Source organism: Natrix helvetica, assembly GCF_964273705.1.
Source record: "Natrix helvetica genome assembly, chromosome: 5".
Classification (NCBI taxonomy): Eukaryota; Metazoa; Chordata; class Lepidosauria; order Squamata; family Natricidae; genus Natrix; species Natrix helvetica.
The window spans coordinates 50538477-50558783 of NC_138551.1; the positions used below are offsets into that span (position 1 = coordinate 50538477).

Consider the following 20307-nt stretch of genomic DNA (forward strand, 5'->3'; position numbering starts at 1 on the left):
CTGCCAGCTCTGCTGGCTACTGGCAGGCCACAATGTGTTCATTTTAAATAGCTTTGGCAGAAATAAGATTAGATTCAGGGTTAACAATAGTTATGACCATAGCAATTCATGCTGCAAAAGGTTGAAGCTCCCCAATTTTCAGTGGTGGATGCTAGGTGGTTGGCAAGAAGACAGATGGAGTGTTATCTATTTTGAACCTTAGCATAATGTCAAGTCGGAGAGGCCTTGATTTTGACACTCATATCCTTCTACCCATTTCCCAAGGAATTCACCAAACTCTTTCCTTGTTTTCCTACAATAAATAAGAACCCCACCATCTTCTAAACTTCTTATTGTGGCAAAATAGGGGACAGTGATGGGGTAAAAGGGACTTGTGCCAAGCTGTTTTTCTGCCAGCTCAGAGAGTGGTAGATAGTGCTTTAACTCAGCTGTTAGAAGTGTTACCGCAGAGGCAGGTTAGCGATTGTCAATGAGAATGTTATTCTATGCTGGCATTGTTTTGTCGTGTCTCAGAAATGGGTGGATAGTACTTTAACATAGCCCAAGTACTGAACCTGAAAGACTCCCCATTCTAGGTAATGGGTTCTGGAAACCATGTTATCTCTTCAGTATGGCAAAGATCCCTTATTGCTACGCTCTGCATAACTCTCAAACTGATAGCTTGAATAAGAGCAAAGTGCAGTTCTGCTTGAAGCAAGAGACTAGGCAAATGTACTAAGGAACTCAGATTTATGCAACCAGGTTTTATTGTTAAGCGTCCAGTTGAGGTAACTGACCAATAGGGACATCTAGTGGTCACTCATTGCAAAATCTTCCAGTCAGCAAGAACAAGATAAGTTAGATTTAGAACAACATTACACATTATTATTTTTCTGGGTGAAATAATGTGACATACAGTATTTTTATTACTCTGGTATCTATGAAGTTCAGATCTGGCTGAAACCAGACATAAAGCCTCAAATTATCAGTTCTTTATTTAAAATATTTTAGTTTCCCAACTTATTTAAATTTAAAAGAGAAGAATAATGTTAGGTTCGTGGGATATTAGCATTCTTTTCCCACCCAGTAATATTTTTTTAAATCATCCTAAACTCAATGTTTCATTTCTTTGAATAACAGAATAATCTATATTTCTCCATTCTATGGATTTATTTTATGCCTAGCCCTTGAATGCTAAGGCCAATTGCCTCTAGTCATTGGCCAAAACACAATAGTAAGGAAAGTCATGCCTCACAAGATCTTGGCAGATTTTAAATGCCATGCAGCAAAAATGGACACTTACTTAATTGTGGCACCTTCTACGCAGCTGCTAACGTCTCCTCTGAAACCATAACCAACTTCTGAGTGTCCTCACTTGTCCCATTGAATGTCAGCTCTGACCAATTGTGAAGCACTAAAAAGTGACTGCTATCTGATATCTCACCTCTTCTTTTTATGGGAGGAAAGGAGGAAGGTCTACCAGTCCGTGGTCACTGCATGGGGAGAACAAAATTACCCCTTGCAGCAATTACAGAACAATCATTATTTTAAATATTTTTATTTCTACTTTGTCTTTAACAGCTTGTTTTGCTTATTTGTGCATGGATTACATGCAGTATGTGTTCTCTTTCAAAAAAAAGGTACACAGCTTTAACTCTCCAGAGTAGTCATGATATCGATATTTACAATGGTACTACATGGATGCCTTGCTGTAGGTGATCTCTGATGGAGTCTCAGCTCCCTTCCAAGTGCTGATATGGAGTGCTGATAAATAAAAACTGGAAATAGATTGGTATACCTGCCTACATGATAAAATGGGGTGGATAATATGTTGTTGGGCATAGAAGGCCATCCAATGATGTTGCAATGGAATGGATGCATGTTTTCCCCTATTTTTGGAGGGGAATTATGGATGGGAATGGATCAGGACACTTCTGAGATGAGGGCCTCCATTGTTAGCTTAAAGATAAAGATTCCCCTCACACATATGTGCTAGTCATTCCCGACTCTAGGGGGTGGTGCTCATCTCCGTTTCAAAGCCGAAGAGCCAGCGCTGTCCAAAGACGTCACCCTGGTCATATGGCCAGCAGGACTAAATGCTGAAGGCGCACGGAACACTGTTACCTTCCCACCAAGGTGATCCTTATTTTTCTACTTGCATTTTTACATACTTTCGAACTGCTAAGTTGGCAGAAGCTGGGACAAGTAATGGGAGCTCAGTCCGTTACACTGCCTAGGGATTCAAATTGCCTAACTGCCGACCTTTCTGATTGGCAAGCTCAGCATCTTAGCCACTGAGCCACCACGTCCCTTTTATTGTTAGCTTACTTTAACCGAAATCATCATGCTGAGATTTTAAATTGTGTTTAAGGGTAGAAAGGAGTCCAATATCTTTCTTGCTGATATTCTCTTCTTTAGTTTTCCTCAAACGACAAGAAGTGGCCCAGATTGCCCCCAAAATGGCAACTTGGTCATTTTTATACTTTGTAGAGGTTTACCAAGGAATAGGAGGTGCCTTCTACTTTCCAATGTTTGAACAAAAGAAATCTGAAAAGTGTAACTATGCATTCTTAGTTTGCTGGACCAGCTGTTTGCCTGTTATGGTTTCCCCATCTCTGCTGTTAGGTTTACAGAAAATAGGCATTCTATCCATTGCATCTGAAACATTTTCACTCAGCAGTTATGAAAGTAAAAGAAAGTAGAACATGCTAAAATGAGAGGTGATAAGAGGCAACTTCTCTAGGTTGGAATGAAATGTTCCATTTTTTCGCACAGGATCTTTTTGCATTGACTGGGGTGGGAAAACAAAGAGCCATATCATCTTTCCTTGGCCAGTGACAGAAGACAGTTCATCAAGACGGCTTCCCCTGTGCAGAGAGATAAAGATGAACTGAAGAGCCTCATGGGAGATTCGATCCTGATCCAGAGAATTCCAAGGAGCTGTTCTCCAGGGCTCCATAGCCATTTAACTTGATCATCTTGAAAGAATTGGGCAAGTTAGAGAAGAAGGTAGGGCGGGAGAAGGTGAAGAGTTGGCTGATTTCCATAAATGTCTTATTTTTAGTCTCAGGGATGATGAAATACACATACAGTGCAACCAGAAAGCAGATACCACAGAAGACCAGGTAGCAGAAAGCACCAGCTGACATCTGAGATAGAAACAAGGTTGGGTCAGAACAGATTAAAAGAAACTGGCACTGGCACTCCACACTGCCCATCATTTAATCCAGTCTTCCCCATTTGGCAGCCCCTAGATATGCTTAAATTTCAGCTTTCACAATTCCCAATTAGTATGGCAATAAGAACATAGGTTAAGAGAGGGTGAATTGGTCCAAAATAGGAAGAAACACCATTAGTACGTTGAATATTTAGTTATTTCCCTCTAGCAGCTCCTTTACTGCTTTACCAATACAGTTTAAGAAGCTAGGAAATTCTCTTAAATCAAGTCAAATAAGTAGTCCATCTCGCTTGGTGTCAATTATAGAGATAATTACAACTATTTGGGAATCACAAGAGGACAGGAGTCTTTCTCCAGCCTTGCTTATTGGATGCCCGGGAATGATGTGCTATGACTGGGTCATTTTTATTACAAATTCTCTTCTCTGTAACTGAGGATGACTGAGCTCTTGTGATTCCCAAGAAGCTCAGGGAAAATGCCAGATTTGGAAATATGGACTCTTTGCTTCAGAGGTAACTTGATTTGGTTCTCCACTAGTATTTTCAGCTTGGTTAGAATCCAGACAATCTGTTTTGGTCTAGATAATATATCCTGTCCCCCTATCAGCCCCAGCCAGAATTGTCTATGATGAAGTATGCTTGGTATTGCAATTTTCCAACTGGGGGTTCCATTTACTAGTGGGGTTTGGGGCATGATTCTGCACCTAAATGATCTACTCCACCTGTTGACCTATTTGACACTCCCAACTGCACTTATGCAGGCCAATATACTAAGGAGACGTCATGTGTGAAGCATTATTCTTATCGAGGGAGGCAATCACAGCTCCCAGAATCGACCTATGTTACCTGCAAGAAGGGAAACACAAAGCCGACAGTGAAGTTTGAGAGCCAGTTGAGGGACCCACCCACAATATAAGCCGATGGCCGATGTGACTGCTTGAAGAGTTCAGCTGTCATCAGAAATGGGACGCCAGCTGTCAGAGAAAGACTGCGCTCAGTACCAAGTAAATTAGTCAGGGTCCTACTTTACCTGACTCTTGGAAGGAAATGTGCTTGAATCAAAACCACCCACTGACAAAACTGGGACTGAAGACAGAATTTTGGAGGGAGGGTAATATAATAGCATTGCTCCTCAGCAAGTAGGATTGTCAGCCTAGTTGCTAAGGCAACAGTGATATTTTCCTCTTTGTCCCTCCCCCCGCCCCCAGCACTTTCACATGTTAGAGCCATCCGTTCAGTAGCTGAAATTACAGAGCACTTTTCAAAGGGCATGAAGTGTCCCAAATTGTTTTACAATTCAGCTTAGTTCCAGACTCAAACATGTAATATAATGCAGGTACCTTTAAGAAAAGGATTGGCCCCGGATCCTGACACTATCCTTTGCCCTGGTGCAAAATTACTGCCCTCTTTTATTCAGCTGCAATTTAAATAGCACGGAGTATTAAAATGGTTGTGGGTTCCCCCACCCCCCAAGCCTTAATAAAAAATTCTACCCATGAAGTATTCAGAAAAACCACTGAATGAGCATTGCTTACAGATCACCCAGAGTGGGAAGAGAAATATTTTTTATTTTAAAAGTCAGATTCATCATTGTTTGTGAACAATGAGCCATTAAAATCCTAATTAAAGATGTAATTACAGCGAATAAATTCTTGGCTGACAATGAGTTATGGATTTGTTAGAGGCTTCACTAATACATCAATTGGGTAAACCAGCTTCCAGCTCGTATATCATATTTAGAGTGCTCTGCATTTGCCTCTTGGTTAGCGGCATGCCGAGGAATTGCCTCTGCAGCACAAAATAAAGGAACAGCAAAACTCAGAGAGGCAACTTGCATTTTGACACTTCGAAAGCAAGGTTTTATGACCTTGTGATATAAATTAATTAAATAAATAAAATGAATGAATGAATGGCAAGATATTTTTTGTCTTGTTCTCCTGAATGAAAAGTGGTCTAGCAATATAATAAATAAATACAATGAATGAATGAATGAATGATAAGGCTGGTCATATATATTTCTACACTGTCCCGCTACACCTGATCTTCTGGTAGTCCAAAATTACACAATGAAGGTTACATTATTCCAACGTTAAGCAATTCTAAATGCATTTAACAAAATCCGATTTAGGGCAATGCACATAAAAGAAAAGTTGTCACTATTCGTTCCATCTCTTCAACATACTAATTTATTGAGTGTTTTATTAATTCCTTTCTTATTTTTAAGTTTGATGCTAACTGCAATTCTTCTGATGCATGGTAATAGAGAATAAAGGTTTGGGTATCTTTTTATTCCTTAGATACTTTCCCCTGCTCCACAAACTTACCTGGTCCCATGCAAAATCCTGCAATGATCCCAATCACAAAAGCCACACTGATGTAACGCATCCAGGACACACTTGGCTGCAAAAATGACATCCAATTGTTGGGATTTGTTAATGTTCAGTACAAATAGTTACTTTACTCTTAATCACAAAACCCTAAATCTCCTACTCTTACAATTCTGTATCTGTAGACTCCTAATTATGCTAATTTTATTGTTTTTGTTTGTTTGGAGTGATAGTCAATATTCCGGTGTCCTGGATCTAATTATTCTGTCCTCCTGTTTTGCAACTCGGCTTTTCATATTCTGATTAATATTTCAGAAATGGTAGGATTCTTTTGCATTTTCTCAATTGCACCCACTTTGATCTTCAGGATGTTTTGCATTCATCCACCAGAGCTTCTTTGTGTTTCTGTTTTAGTTTTAAGATAGAAAAAAGCAGCCTTCACATACAAAAAGCCACTACTGTTACCTCTAAAACCACAGCCTGAAGTGAAAATCAGATTCAAATTAGATTACTCAGTATAACTCTATGCACAAAGATGTTTTTACCTGAAGCACCAGGGAGAGGGTGATGCCAGCACAACAGATGCCCATAAAACAGAAGCCAACTATGAGGAGAGAACGACGTCCCACCTTCTCAATAGTGAAACACTGCAGGAAAAAAGTGGGCATAGGAAAGATGTTGGCTGTTAGGTTTTATGTTTCTACATGCATGTATATTTTAGAAAAGTCTGATTGTTTGGATTTTTAAATTAATGGATTTAATTTGCACATTTTGAACTCCGGCACATATTTTTTCCACATTCTACTCTTCTCTGAATTTTGCAACAGAGCTGTCAAAATTTTTAAATGTATATAGAAATGCATAGATTTGGGAAATACATATCCAAAAGAAAATTGCATGCAAAAATGTATCTATTAAAGAATATTGCATAAAAAAATAAAGGGACATTTTCCTGGAAATTAAATTGTACAACTTTTTGGGAGGCATTGTTACATTTAGTAGTGAAAGGACATGAATACTGACTGCATCAACCAAATTTACATTGATACGGAACTCACCAGACAAGCATACTGGGAAGATACAACAATGTTACACAGAATTATTGCTAAAGAGTAAATGGGAAAAAAACTATTTTGTGCAAAAGAGCTAGAATATCAGCCTCTAAAATTCTACTTTGCCCCCCTATAGCTTGGTAGATACCAAGATCCTTTAAAAGAACAATGGGACCACTGAATCTCCTGAATGAAATATTATAGAATCCACTATGCTTACTCCCTTAAGTATAATGCATAGAATCAGGTGGGAAGGGAAGATTTAATTGAGGAAGTAGAAATGAAAGCAACATTAGACTATTTAATGCTAGAGTTCTTTATTTTAAGGAAAACTGAGCATGGTCCTATGTGTATCTTAGATTCCAAAAAAAAGTATACTTTAATAAACTCAAAGCAATTATAACTAGGATCCCACGACAGGAGAACTAATGTAAAAAGAATCTCTGGTGGGAAGAAGTTCTAAAGTATCTAAAGAAAGAGAGACTACAAACAATTGCAGTAAGTGAAATAATGGACAGCAGAAGCAGCAAATGTGACTAGTGAAAATAGTCAGGAAATAGAAAAAAAAGTGACAGATCACAAAGGAACAGATAGCTAATCCAGAACTGAGGGCTATTGTTAACTAAGGAAAATCTCAGATTGAAATAAGATTAGGGGAGGATTCTAAGACTAACCAAAAAGGTTTCTTTAGAGACATTCTAAATAAATGGAAAAGGAAAGAATGAGCTACTTAACAAAAACGGCAAAATGCTAACAGGTAACAAAGAAAAGGCAAAATTATTCAATTCCTATTTTGGTTCAGTCTTCTCCAAGAAGAAGATAGGTTTTCCATCAGGAAATTGTTCAAAACAGGATAAGAGAAAGGACTGAATGCTTGACTGATCAAACATATGATTCCAAGCAATGGTGAGTTTCCTTGAGTAAGTCAGCTGTCTTACCTCCCTTGAAGAAAGCAATAGTGTAGCCCCTCCTTAAGAAGCCATCATTTGGAAAATTTCTCTAACCTTCTCATAGTCACTCATGTTAGTCATCTCTTGCTTGGATGATGCAATATGTTCCACATGGAGCTACTCTTGAGTCTACTCGGATGCTACAGCTGGTCCAGAATATACCAGCTTGAGTAGTTATGGATGCATCTCAGTTTGTCCATAGGAAACCATTACTTTGCAAGTTGCCATAGCTACCAATTGGCTTCTAGGTGGAATTCAAAGTCCTAGATGTCACCATAAAGTTCTTCGTGTATCATATCATGCATAGCTGTAGGACCATTCATGTCCAATTGATTTTGCTCAACTTATACAGCTCATAAACCGGGGGTGAAATGATACTGGTTCGCCCAAACTGGTAGTAAAAAATGCTACCGTTTGCCCAAACCGGTAGTAAAAAAAATGCTTAACAAAGTAAAAAAAAAAATTCCAACCATCAGCTGTGTTGCGCGATGGTAGGAACTTTTTTAAAACTTATTTTTTAGCATTTGGGGTCCGTTCTTGCTCCCAGGAGGCTTCCCTGAGGCCTGCTAGGCCAAAAGGGGGTGGGTGGGTGAGGGTCCATTTTTACTCCCAGGAGGGTTCTCTGAGGCTGGCTAGGCCAAAAACGGGGTGGATGGATGGGGGTGCTGTGAAAGGAAGGAAGGAAGGAAGGAAGGAAGGAAGGAAGGAAGGAAGGAAGGAAGGAAGGAAGGAAGAGGGCTAGAAAAAATGGAGGGAAGGGAGAAAGAAAGAAAGAAAGAAAGAGGAGGGGGAAGGAGAGGGAGGAAGGACCACAAACCTGGTATTAAACGCATCTTCAGAGGATATCTTGAAAGAGCACAGCAGACCTTGAGGTCATCTAGTCCAACCCCCTGCTCCAATAGGACATTGTTAAAGTGAGTTTCTGTCTTTTGGCCCCCCAGTCACATGACTACATAGCCATGCCCACTCAGTCACATGACCCCCACCAAACCACCACCACGGTTCATACCAGAATCGGTAGGAATTTTTTTTAGATTTCACCACTGTGGTAAACTGACCATGTTCCATGTCCCAACAATAAAACAGACGTGATGGGAACTCACAGATTGACCATCTTTCTGGTCACCCCCTTGGCCAGAAAGCATTCCCCTCTAATCTACATGGCTCTGACCTTGATGGTTTTTGGGATGCCTCAAAGACTTGATTGTCAGGCAAGCTATGTTTTAGGCTACCGGTACTTTTGATCCTAGGGATATTTTAGTTTTTCTTATATGTAGTGTTTAATGTTATTAATTATTTTGCTTTTAACATGTGCTGATTAATTTACTGTATATTACCAAGGCTGTTTTGATGCTGAAAGTCTTTATCATCTAGAATCTTATTTGGCATTATGTAGCATCCACTTGGATTTACTGTATATGGGAAATAAATTGCATAAATAAATGGTAAACATTATATGTTAATTTAATTTTCCAGTACCACATAAATTACATCTAGGACACTGAAGGAACTAGATGATGTTCTGGCCAAGTATTTATGTATTATTCATGAGGACTGGTGAAATGTTATGTGACAGAGGGACAGCAAATCCCTATCTTTAAAAGATCCAGCAAACAACGGATCAGGCAGTCTGAATTCAATATCTGGGAAGTCCATAGATCATAAACTGATTAATCTGTAAGCACCTTGAAAACAATGTATTAATTGCCAGAACTTAGTATGGATGACTAATTGTATCTCATTATTTTGATCAGATAGTTTTCTTAACAGAATGTGGGAATCTATATTATTATAATATAGCTTTATTTCAGCAAAGCATATAACAAAATATTCCCTGTAGGCTGATTAGCCAGTTAATAAAATATGGGCTGGATGGCATGACACATATGCAGATACATAATTTAATTGTTTGAAAATATGACTGAACAATGCTCATCAAACTTGAGGAATATATTGAGTGAGAGCGCCTACAAGAATCAGTCACGGATATTCTACTCTTAGAAAGGTTTTTTCCCCTATAGATAGTCCTTGAGTTACAACGTTCAAAGTTGTAAGGTAACTTGTGACCATTTTTTACACTTATGACCACTGCCACATCCCTATGGTCACATGATCAAAGGATGCTTGGTAACTGGCTCATATTTATGATGGTTGCAATGTCCTGGGTTCATGTAATCACCTTTTGTGACTTTCTGACATGCAAAATCAATGGAGAAACCAGATCGATTTAAAAACCATGTTACTCACTTAATAACTGTAGCGATTTATTTCAAAATAGTAGCAAGAAAGATAACAAAATAGGCAAAACTCGCTTAGCAACTGTCTTACTTAGTGACAGAAATTTTGGCTCAATTGGGATGGTAACTTGAGGACTATCTGTATTAAAATTTTAATTGAAGTGATGCAGGGAATATTTACAAAATCTGCAGATAAAGAGACACAGAAGAATATAGGAGTAAAAATCAAAACAGATCAATTATTTAGAAACATGACTTGAAAACAACAAGATAAAATTGATCAGAGTCAATTATAAAGTTCCTCACATAAATCAAATACCCCAAAATGGAATGACATATACTTGGCTTGGCAACAATATTTGTGAAAACAATCTTGGTATATATTGTACCTTGACTACTGGGTCTGTTTCAGGCATAATGGAACAGGTTCAGAGAAAGGCAATGAAGAGGACCAAAGGATTAGGCACCAAGTGCTTCTGACTTCTTGGATGAAAAGCAAAAACTCTTCAAGGAAAAACAAAGTCCAGTTGCTATTTGAAAAAGCATCTTTGGGTCTCTATTATATGTGTTCTAGTATGACAATAAAAGATTTAATTCATAACTGTAGTTGTACAAGCCTTGTGCCTAGTTTGTGCCTGCCTTAGGGGAGTATGACAGCTAAAGAGACATATGAAAACATTCTTTAAACACCTAAAAGATGTCATATGGAAGGTCAAGAGTTGCTCTCAGCCATTATAGAGTGAAAGATTTGTAATGACAGATTTAAGTTACGGGGCGGAAGATTCCAAGTGAATATTAGGAAATGTTCCAACAGTAAGAACAATGAAGCGAGTTGTCCAAAGCTGTGGTGGCAAAAAACCAGAAAGAATCTGGTAGCATCCTTCTCAACAATTTTTTAAAAGACCTAATCCTGATTTCCTTTTATTGCCTCAAGCAGAGGCATGACAATCTTCTACCTGTGTTGCTTTAATTTGGAATCCTGCAGTAAAATTGGAGGAGGTGGTCTGGTGTGGTGTGGAGGTGTTAGACTTGATGTTCTTCCCAGTATGATCTATGAAGCTAAAACGCAGCTGGGGGGAAGTGTGGGGGAAAGGAGAGAGTCCTGTTTGATTAGAATTGATGGAAAGGGACTGAGAGGTAGGGATCTGTAGAGATATCCCTGGAAGAAAAGAAAGTCTAGACAATTAGAAATGGCCCATGGCATTATCCCACGATTGGGAAGGGATGCTAGAGTAAAGGAGATATCCTGGGATGCTGAGTCTATATTGCCAAGTTGGGAGGAAAGAAGCTGCCAGAAGGAAGCCAAAGCAGAGAGGCTGCTGACAGCAGAAAAAATGCCTGTAATTTTATAACCAACCTCAGTGCCTCCATTGGGGGCCATTTTTGTTGGCACTCAGGAGCAATCAGGCTGATGGAGTGATGAGCCTGCCAGAAGCAGGCATTGCTGATGGGCAGCAAAGACAGTCAGTGGATGGAAGAGCTACGGGTCTGTGTAAGAGGGAGAGAGGTGTGGGTCAAACACAGGCAGCCCTCCTGGCCCATCTGAAAAGCTGTCTCAGAGCAGCTGAAATCTGGAATCAAAGGACTAGCAGCTGTTAAATTAGACTCCTCTACTGTAATAACATTGGGGCTTGGATTTTCAGTAATTTATACCTCTGCTCTAGCAAAATAAACAAACGAAATTCCCACAACAGGCATGCGTTTATATTGGGATTACTAGAGTTCTCATCCAAGTTTCTCAAATATTCCAGCTCATGTATTTCTAGAATCCCATAGCTTAATATTATTTTGTTCATCCAGGTTTATTTCCCTAGTTGTCCAGCTTTCCCAAGATGGCTGAGAGCTCTTGGGATTGTAATCCAAACAAATATGGTAGACAACAGGTATAAAGGCTGGGATTAATCCAAAAATCACCTAAATGGCATTATTTTTAGGAAGAGACATTCTACCCCTTACTCCCCACACTTACGCTTATTAAGCCAGTAACAACCTCAATAGCACCAGTACCCACGGTAGTATAAGGGATATCAGGATCAGGAATGCCAGCATTCTCAAATATAGCATTTGTGTAGAACCAGATCTGCCAATGAAGAAGCAAAGACATAAGTGTGTGTTGGTCTGATTTGTATTTAGTTTTCATAACTCTGGGAAGTTCATCCTGGGAATAGCTCATCAGAAATAGGAAACTATTGTATAAGTGCAGCCAGTTTTAACAATACATACATCTATTCAGTTTCATTAATACGGCCTTCCCGCCAGCATTTCAGGGTTTCAGGCAGGAATCATATAAAGTTGTATCGCCTGGGCACCAGGGGTGACATTCAACAGGTTCTGGAGAACCGGTAGCGGAAATTGTGAGTAGTTTGGGGAATTGGCAAATACCACCTCTGGTTGGCCCCAGAGTGGGGGGAGGGAATGGGGATTTTGCAGTATCCTTCTCCTGCCATGCCCACCAAGCCACGCCCAAAGAACTGATAATAAAAATGTTTGAATTTCATCACTGCTGGGAAGTGAACGAGACTTTTGCATGCAAATCATATGTTGTGTTACTGAGCAATAGTTTTCTTCCCTGATATAATACTAATATCTGATTACATTCCCTAATATAATACTAATAATAAATGGCAATGGAGCTGAAATGGTGTAATAATTAAAAGACTGGAATATTTCCCTTATAAAGAACTGCTATAATATTGGGATTTGTTACTTGAGAGCCAAGATGGCCTAGGGAGTGCATAATAAGATGTTAAGCACATTGTGAAAATATGAACAGGGAAAAGGTAAGATATCTCCTTTCACAAATACAATTGTTAGAATTCAGGGAGATTTACTGAAACTAAATGGGGAAGCTTCACGAGAAAAATATCTCCTCACTGAACAAAACGAAACTACTGAACATACCTGAGTTACAAAATTCCAGATGACCACTAGATGGCCAGAAAAAGTTACGGTATATATGCATCCCGGACTTCGTAGTCTTACTATTGTGGGAAATAGAGCTGAATTACATGATCTCTTAGTCTGATTCTGTTGGCCTCTTATGTTCTTATACACCATAAACAGCATTTTCAATTTTTGAATACAAATCAGTGGGGCTTAATTAAAACAGTTTGGGACTCTGGCCAACCTTAAATGCCTAGGCTTGGAAGTTAATTAGGATTGGGAGGTTGGACAAATTCTCAAAATATCCCAACTCATTCCCACAAGGTTGCTTAAAAAGCTACATGGGTATCAAATCACCAGAATTTGACTTTCAGAAGTCTATCTATACTTAATAAAAGTTTGTGTGGGAACATCACTCTAATTTGTTTTGTATTGAAGTTTCAGAAATAGGAAAATTGTTCTAGCACACAAAGTTATTGTGAGAATGACTGCTCCTAATTATTTGAAATATGCAATGTAAAATGGATTAAGGACTTTGGGCTGAACAAACTCTTCTCAGCTATCTATGCTTTTCTTTCATCACAAAGAAGTTGGTAAAAATAGACGGGGACCTGAGAAAAAAGTTTAGCGACGGAGAGGGGAGGGACAGGTCACGATCCACTTGATTCTGAAGTTACAGAAGGTAAAAGAGGATTAGCAGCACCACCTTATGTGACTGCACTCTAATCCCAAAGATTATGACCCAATACATTCGTTCTTACCGCATCAATTCCAGAGAGCTGCATTCCCATGTTGATCACTACTACAGACAGTACTTGCCATCGCATAGAAGGATCTGAGAGCAGTTGCCGTACAGACACAGCTTTCACTGAGGCAAGTGAACTTTTTTCTTCCTCTATCTCCTCAATGGTATCCTGCACATTATGTTTACCAAGGAACAAGCTTAATGCTGTAGGATGAGAACAACATGTTAATCTACATTCCAGAGCACTTCAGGATGGGACAAGGGACAACCAATGGAGGGAATGCAACTTCCAAGATTTTCTCGACCCAAGTAACATCAAAATCATTTTCAAGGATAGAGGCAAACGTTTCAACCTTTAAAGTTATATCTCTGCTTTGAATGTAATATAGACTAATATGCAGATTAATATAGAAAACCTTCAGATATGAATTTCAATTCTTACAACTTCCAGCAGCGTAGGAGCCGGAATCATAGGAATTCAAGAAATTAGGAAGGCATCAGTTGGAAGGTGGGGGCCTGACATAATTTATTTTATTGTTGAGCCCATCATTTTTGGCCTGCTCTGGCAAAAAAAAAGTGTTATTGAACTATAAGAATTGAATAGGTCCACCTGGAAAACCTTGGGCCAGTCACCTTCTCTCAATCCCAGGAAAAAAGCATTGGCAAACTACTTATTAAAATCATTGCAAAGAAAACTGCAGGAAATTCTCGGGTCTGAGAACTGGACACGACTGAATGAAAGGGTGGGGGAACTATAACCACCAACATTTCCAGGTCAGAGGTTGCACTTCGACTGAGTGAAAAGCTTAGGGCTAGGAAAGCAACTCCATATGATTTAATTTACATGATTACTAAGTGTGTGTGTGTGAGAGAGAGAGTGAGAGAGACAGACAGACAAACAGACAGACAGAGAGAGAGAGAGAGAGACAGACAGACATTTATAGCAATTCAATATAAATATAATTGATATTAATTTTATCCTTAAATCACATAAAAATTATTTCAGTAAATGATTGTTATCAGTGAGGCCAAGTCAAGCCTCAGATGACAAAATGCATTAGAATGGCCAGACTTTTAACGAAGCTGCACTTGGCTTTAATAGAGGAAATACAGTAGATAAAAATATGTTGCCATTTGAAATATTGTTAGGTGTTAAATTAATTCTGCTGCATTTTCAAGTGCTGGGTGATGTATTAAAGAGGTGCAAAGGGAACTTTAATTACCTGAGAGCCAAAATGAGAAAATGAAGCCAAATGATACTAGATGTTATTGGCTGGAATCTCTAATATGTCAGTTAAATTTAGGACCAAGAATAGAGATTGAGTACTAGACTCAGACAAAGAAACCAGTTAGATTACTCTGAGCCACTTTTGGGCTTAAAGAACTTCACTGGATGGCTGTTATAATAGAATGGTGTGAATGCCAGCTTGAGGAAGAATTTTTTAAAAATCTATTTAAAAGGCTTCTATGTCACTTCAGTAATCGCAATTCACAATTCAATAGAGATGGCTCATGGAAATAATATAAGAATTAGTCAGAGAAAAACATCAAAATCTTTTCTGACAAACTGGGAACTTATGAATTTTTTGCTGGTTTTAAGATTAAAAATAATGTGGATTTAAAAAGAGGCTGAAATAACATATAGTAATATTGAAGAGGGAGGTGACATTGTAATTATCAAAAAGAAAGATGTAAGTAATTGTATTTCATTTTCTTCTTTCCTTCCTTCCTTCCTTCCTTTCATTTGTTTTTATATTTTATATCTTAATAAATAAAAAAATAACACCAATACAGTAACAGCAATATAATAAAACCATAACATACCCATAATAATTATATCCAGATAGAAAAATCAGTCATAATTATCCTTAACTATTGTCAAACCGCCAGTATCATAGATAATCAGAATCTAATATTCCATCTTAAGCACTTTCTATAAGTCACCAAAAGCTCTTAGAAGAATCTAATTTTTCTAACCTTCCTAAGTATTAGGAAGATCTTTTATCTGGTAGAAGAGAATTCCCAAGGTGGGGAAGATCCACAAAGTAAGCTCACCCCTTGCCACTCTTCTGGAAGTAGGAAAAATCAGTATAGCCTTGCAGTCTGTGCCTCAAAAAAACATTCATAGTTCTGTCCTTTATTTGTGAGGTGCTAATACATCTTTGAGACTGGTGAGCTAGAAAGATGCAGTTTAATTTAATTTTACATCACTTTTCTGCAACTTGGCACTCCCCAGATCAGTTGGACTATGACTTCTATCATCCCTGGTCTCCAGAGTCAGTTGAGGAAGATGGGCTTAGCACTTAAGACTATAAAATCCAGGAGCTCCTCAAAAAGCACAATCTTGACAGTTTTATTTTGTTTCGAATGTAAGAGTAATGGAGAGGAGATCCAAAATATTGCATAATGTTCAAATGATCAGATACGTAGGTTAATACTTGGTATTCAGAGCAGTACAAACAACAAATTAAAGTATAAAGCTCAAACCCCTTTCAGTATTTTGAACTTCCTCCATGTGTTCTTGGAACATAGAATATATCAGTGGGTAATATTAACCAAGGAGAGAGAGAGTTAATGACACAAAAGGCAACAAAAATAATATGGTTCCTGGGCCTCTCTGGAAGGTGTGTGTAGATGCTTATCAAGTTCTCACCTGGTTCTGATCATGGTAAAAACAGATGAGGCCCAGTACAATCTCTGTTCCTACTTGACATTGGTTGGGGAACAAATAGCAGCATTTGTTCAGCTTACCGTCAGCAGCTCCATGGACATCATTTTTCTCAATAAGCAAGTAACGGGGGCTTTCAGGAAACCAATTCAGTAGCAAGAGCTGCAGAAAAGCAGGAACCACCACTACAGAGAATAAAAGAGGCCAATAGGCATCCTAGAAAGAAAGATCCCAACAGAAGTGAACAGTAATCCACATGTTCACTTGTTTATTTATTAGCCTCAACCAAAGATAACATGCGCTGTAGACAGGGGTTCAACATCTTTGCCTATGATCAGCTTTCTTTCTATAGTTGCTGCCCTTCATCTTCCTGCATGTTTCTCATGAACTGAATAGTATGACTGGATTACTGGAAAAGTGGGTGCATAGCAGTGGTGGGTTGCAGGCAGTACGCCCCTGTACGGGCATACTGGAGCCTGCCCAGAGCACCGGGTACCACTCTGGTATGGTGCTCCAAAGGGCCCACCTGCCCGCCCGCGTTCCTTACCTGTCTTTAAAGTTTACAGCACTTCCGCACATGTGCACAGCAAGTACAGCGCCTGCGCAACGCTCCACCAAGCAGCTGGGGCATCGCGGAGGCATCGCTGGATGGCAAGATGCATACACATGCTGTGCGCGTCCATGTGGACAACGCCAGGCCCGTTCTAACCGTACCGGTTGGAACGGGATCCAGAACCCGCCACTGGTGCATAGGTAGAAATTAGAGTGGGCAGAACAGTATGTATTATTTCTGGTGTGTGAAAAATAATGGTTTGAGTAACTGCTCAAGGCCAAAGTGAAAGACTGTACTGAACTCACAGGCACATACGCATTACACAAGGAATAAACAGCTTGACGAGCAGAAACATTGGGAAACAAAAGGCTTTGTAAACTACTTGCAGAAGCAGGCAGCATGGAGAAACAGATTGAGCTTCAAGGAAGCTGAATCCATTTACTTAGGCAAAACAGTGGGAGAACAACTGTGGGATAGAAAATGGTGCTCTTGCCATTTCTTCAGATTACTTTCCGAACGACGGAGAGGCTGCATTTCATTGGGCACCTTAACTCGTTTCATCCAGAAAGTGAAAGTATAGTATTTACCTCTCCCAGGAGCTCTGGAAGGCCCAAGACCTGGGCAGAAAAGACACCCAGACAAATGAAGATGCTTGGAACCAGGCCCAGGAATCCCCGGAGGTTCTTTGGGGCAATTTCTCCTAGGTACATGGGCACCACACTGAGACAGATGCCTGACAGAGGGATAGAAAAAGAAGAAAGAGAATGTATTTCCAACATTTTTATATTTAGCTGATATCATACATTATTTTGATAATTTAATCCCATTCTGCAAAAGCCATCCAGAGTGTCTTGTGATTGAGGCAGTATTCAAGCTGACAACTAAATAAAGAAAATAAATAATTAAAAAGTCACCTTTATAGTAAAAAGATAAAACATCTGACACTATTATAATTAGTTCATTATGGCATGACATTTCTTGAGAAAACAAACTAATTCAGACTGCTTATGAAATGAATCTGCAGTCAATTACTTAGGAACATGGTAGGTTTTTTTATGACAAGGATTCAATTCCTGAATTAAGAAGATGACATTTTTCTTTTCATTTCAAGACAAGCTCAACAGGGAACTTTATTTGAAAATGAAACCGCTAGTTCAATCTGCTGTCCTTCAAACTGAGCTAATGTGCCCATAATTTCTAGTCAGTATCTCACATCACCTGGGAATTTTGGAACCTGTAGTTCAATATACCCAGGGGTGGGCTGCTATGGGTTTGGCCAGGTTTGGGAGACCCCTTAGCAACCATTATGGCTGGTTCGGAGGATCTCCAAATGCCACCCCTGGCTGGCCCCACCCACCCTGCCCCTCCCCTCCTAGAAGTCTCCTCGCGGCCCATTTTGGATGCGAGGTAAGTGCAGGGCCCACGTGGAGGCTAGGGGAGGAGGAAAACGGGCCTCCCGAAAGTTCAGGAAGGCCAAAAACAGGCGCGTTTCCAGCCGCTGGAGGGCCTCCAGAGCCTAGGGGAAGCAGTTTTCACCCTCCCAGAGGTTCGAGTTCAGGAAGGTGAAACACCCCCCCCCCCGTGGTCCAGGAGGCTGACTAGGCCACGTCCACCATGGCCACGCCCATCCAGCAACCTGGCAGAGAACCCATGGCTAAAAATTTTTAAGCTTACCCCTGAATATACCTGGAGGACACTAAGATGGAAAAGGCTGGCATAAATGCTATTTTGTAGTGGTTGCTTATTTTCTGGTTGCCAGAAGGTACAGAGCCCCCAAACCAGTACATGGGGGTAAGAGAGGAAAAAGGAATTGTTTTCCTTCTAACACTGAGACCTGCACATTTGTTGCATATATGCCCATTGATTTGACAATCATTCATTATTATGCCTACAAGCAATGGTCTTTATATCATTTAGGACTGCTTCCGCTCAGAACGATAATTTTGTTTATTTTCTTAATTAACTTTACATTTGCATAATGACAATCCTATACATTGTAACCACAGAGAAATCTGGTGCAACGCAAAGAGGGTGGGGTGGGGGGAGACCAGAGATAGGCTGCATATGTCTCTCTAAATTCTGCAACAGTTTGTAGCTTCAATAAAAGCATTCCAAAACCACAATGGGATTCAAAGATCAATGCTTCTATAAAAACATTGCAAAAACCAATTCGCGTGCTTGACTTGCTTTATGGAAACATAAGGGAGAAAGCATAATGATGCAGCAAGAGAGGTCCTTGGTAGTCTCTGAGCTTGGTTGTTTTCTTGAGGATGTCTCATTACCCAAACTAGGTAACATCATCAGGACTAGCACTGATGGTGTTACCTGATTTGGGTAATGAAACATCTGCAAGAAAATAGCTAAGTTCAAAGACCACCAAGGTCCCCTCATTTTAACCCTGAGGTACAAATATTCTCCTTTATTAATGCAGCAAAATCCTACCAGAATGAATCCCTATGATGAAGCGTCCCAAAATGACCATTTCAGGGGATCCGAAGTAGCGGCTGAATCCCATTAACATGCCAGCCAACAGAACAAGGAAGTTGCTACGGATCAAAGTGCCATTCCTGGTAACAAAAAGACAAAAATTTTAATAGTTCTCATATTTTTCTCTTCTCCTTCTGCCTCCCCAAAATTGTCTTACCATAACCCCTTTTCTTTCTTATCCTAAAAGAGATTGGCATTCCCCTTTCTTAATTCCCATGAGGACTATTTATCAGATGGAATTAGAAATAAACTGGCCAGCTGAACAATTCACTGTACCTGTGTAGCTAGTTAATTACTCTGATACCAAAAACTTAAGAGTAAAAAAAGAAGAGCTTGCTGGAGCATAAATACAGATATTGTTCTTATGACAGCATAATTGATTCAGAGAAACTTTAAATTAAATGCAGGGCATGACTGAAAGGCGGGCCAAAAGGAACAGGTCAGGCTTTTCTCAGTACGTCAAGCTGATTAACTCAATTATCTACTTAATTATTTTCATTATTTAAATTCCTCCCTTAACAAAATGAAGTTCTAAGACAACCCAAGGACAATAAAAGGTGCTCATTTATCTTGAAAGTTAATAAACAGCAAATATATTTAAATACTTTAATATACTATATAAGCAAGTTTTCTTATCCTGGTAATTTTCTTATCTATTGTTCTACAGCAAATATCACTCACAGGCAGAATAATGGGGATATTATCCATGCAGAATGAAAATTGTAATCTAACACACTTGAGCGGGACCATCAGATTAGAAGAAAATGTCCTAGGTGTGGCAGTGATTTCAGGATACATCAAGTATTGTTGCTAGCTTGCAAGCTCTCTATGTATAATTGAGAATCACTGCCTTGTTTTTTATTTCTTATTGCATTCATTGGTTGCCCATCTTACCACAGGGTAACTCTTGTTGGCGCAGCTCTTACCTCCCATATTGGGTGACTAGAATTCCCACAGGAAATGACCCCACCAAGCCTCCCAGGGCAAAAACAGAGACAGTCAGGGAGTACATGAGAGTGAGAGGTCCTTGCGCCAGGCCCCGCCCATAGCGTTGGTACCATGTTGTATTGTAGAAGGCTTTGATGTGCTGCAAAAGGAGGGAAAATGAGACTGATAAAGAGAAGATTGCCACAATCCTAGCTCCACATTTACCATGGTCAATTTTCACAATGCCTGGGTCAGCTGAAGGCCAGGGATGCCTGGAGGGGATAATATCAATCAAAACACTGAAGCACTGGAAAAAAAGAAG

The 20307-nt window shown here is 39.5% G+C and overlaps 1 protein-coding gene across 3 annotated transcripts in view; it reads right to left on the reverse strand.

The window, feature by feature from the left end:
• Positions 1-956: 956 nt before the first annotated feature.
• Positions 957-20307, reverse strand: part of LOC309392541 (solute carrier family 2, facilitated glucose transporter member 9-like) — a 30001-nt gene continuing 10650 nt past the window's right edge. For 2 of the 3 annotated variants that reach the window (XM_081953885.1, XM_081953884.1), the window contains exons 3-12: positions 19985-20145; positions 19014-19138; positions 17159-17304; positions 16102-16234; positions 13367-13554; positions 11692-11802; positions 6029-6130; positions 5481-5556; positions 4003-4130; positions 957-3128 (exon numbers count right to left, since the gene is read on the reverse strand). In XM_081953885.1, coding sequence (XP_081810011.1) covers positions 2880-3128; positions 4003-4130; positions 5481-5556; positions 6029-6130; positions 11692-11802; positions 13367-13554; positions 16102-16234; positions 17159-17304; positions 19014-19138; positions 19985-20145 — 1419 coding nt within the window. In that variant the 3' untranslated portion in view covers positions 957-2879. The remainder of the gene's footprint in view (positions 3129-4002; positions 4131-5480; positions 5557-6028; positions 6131-11691; positions 11803-13366; positions 13555-16101; positions 16235-17158; positions 17305-19013; positions 19139-19984; positions 20146-20307) is intronic. The other variant, XM_081953886.1, reaches the window with a different exon arrangement.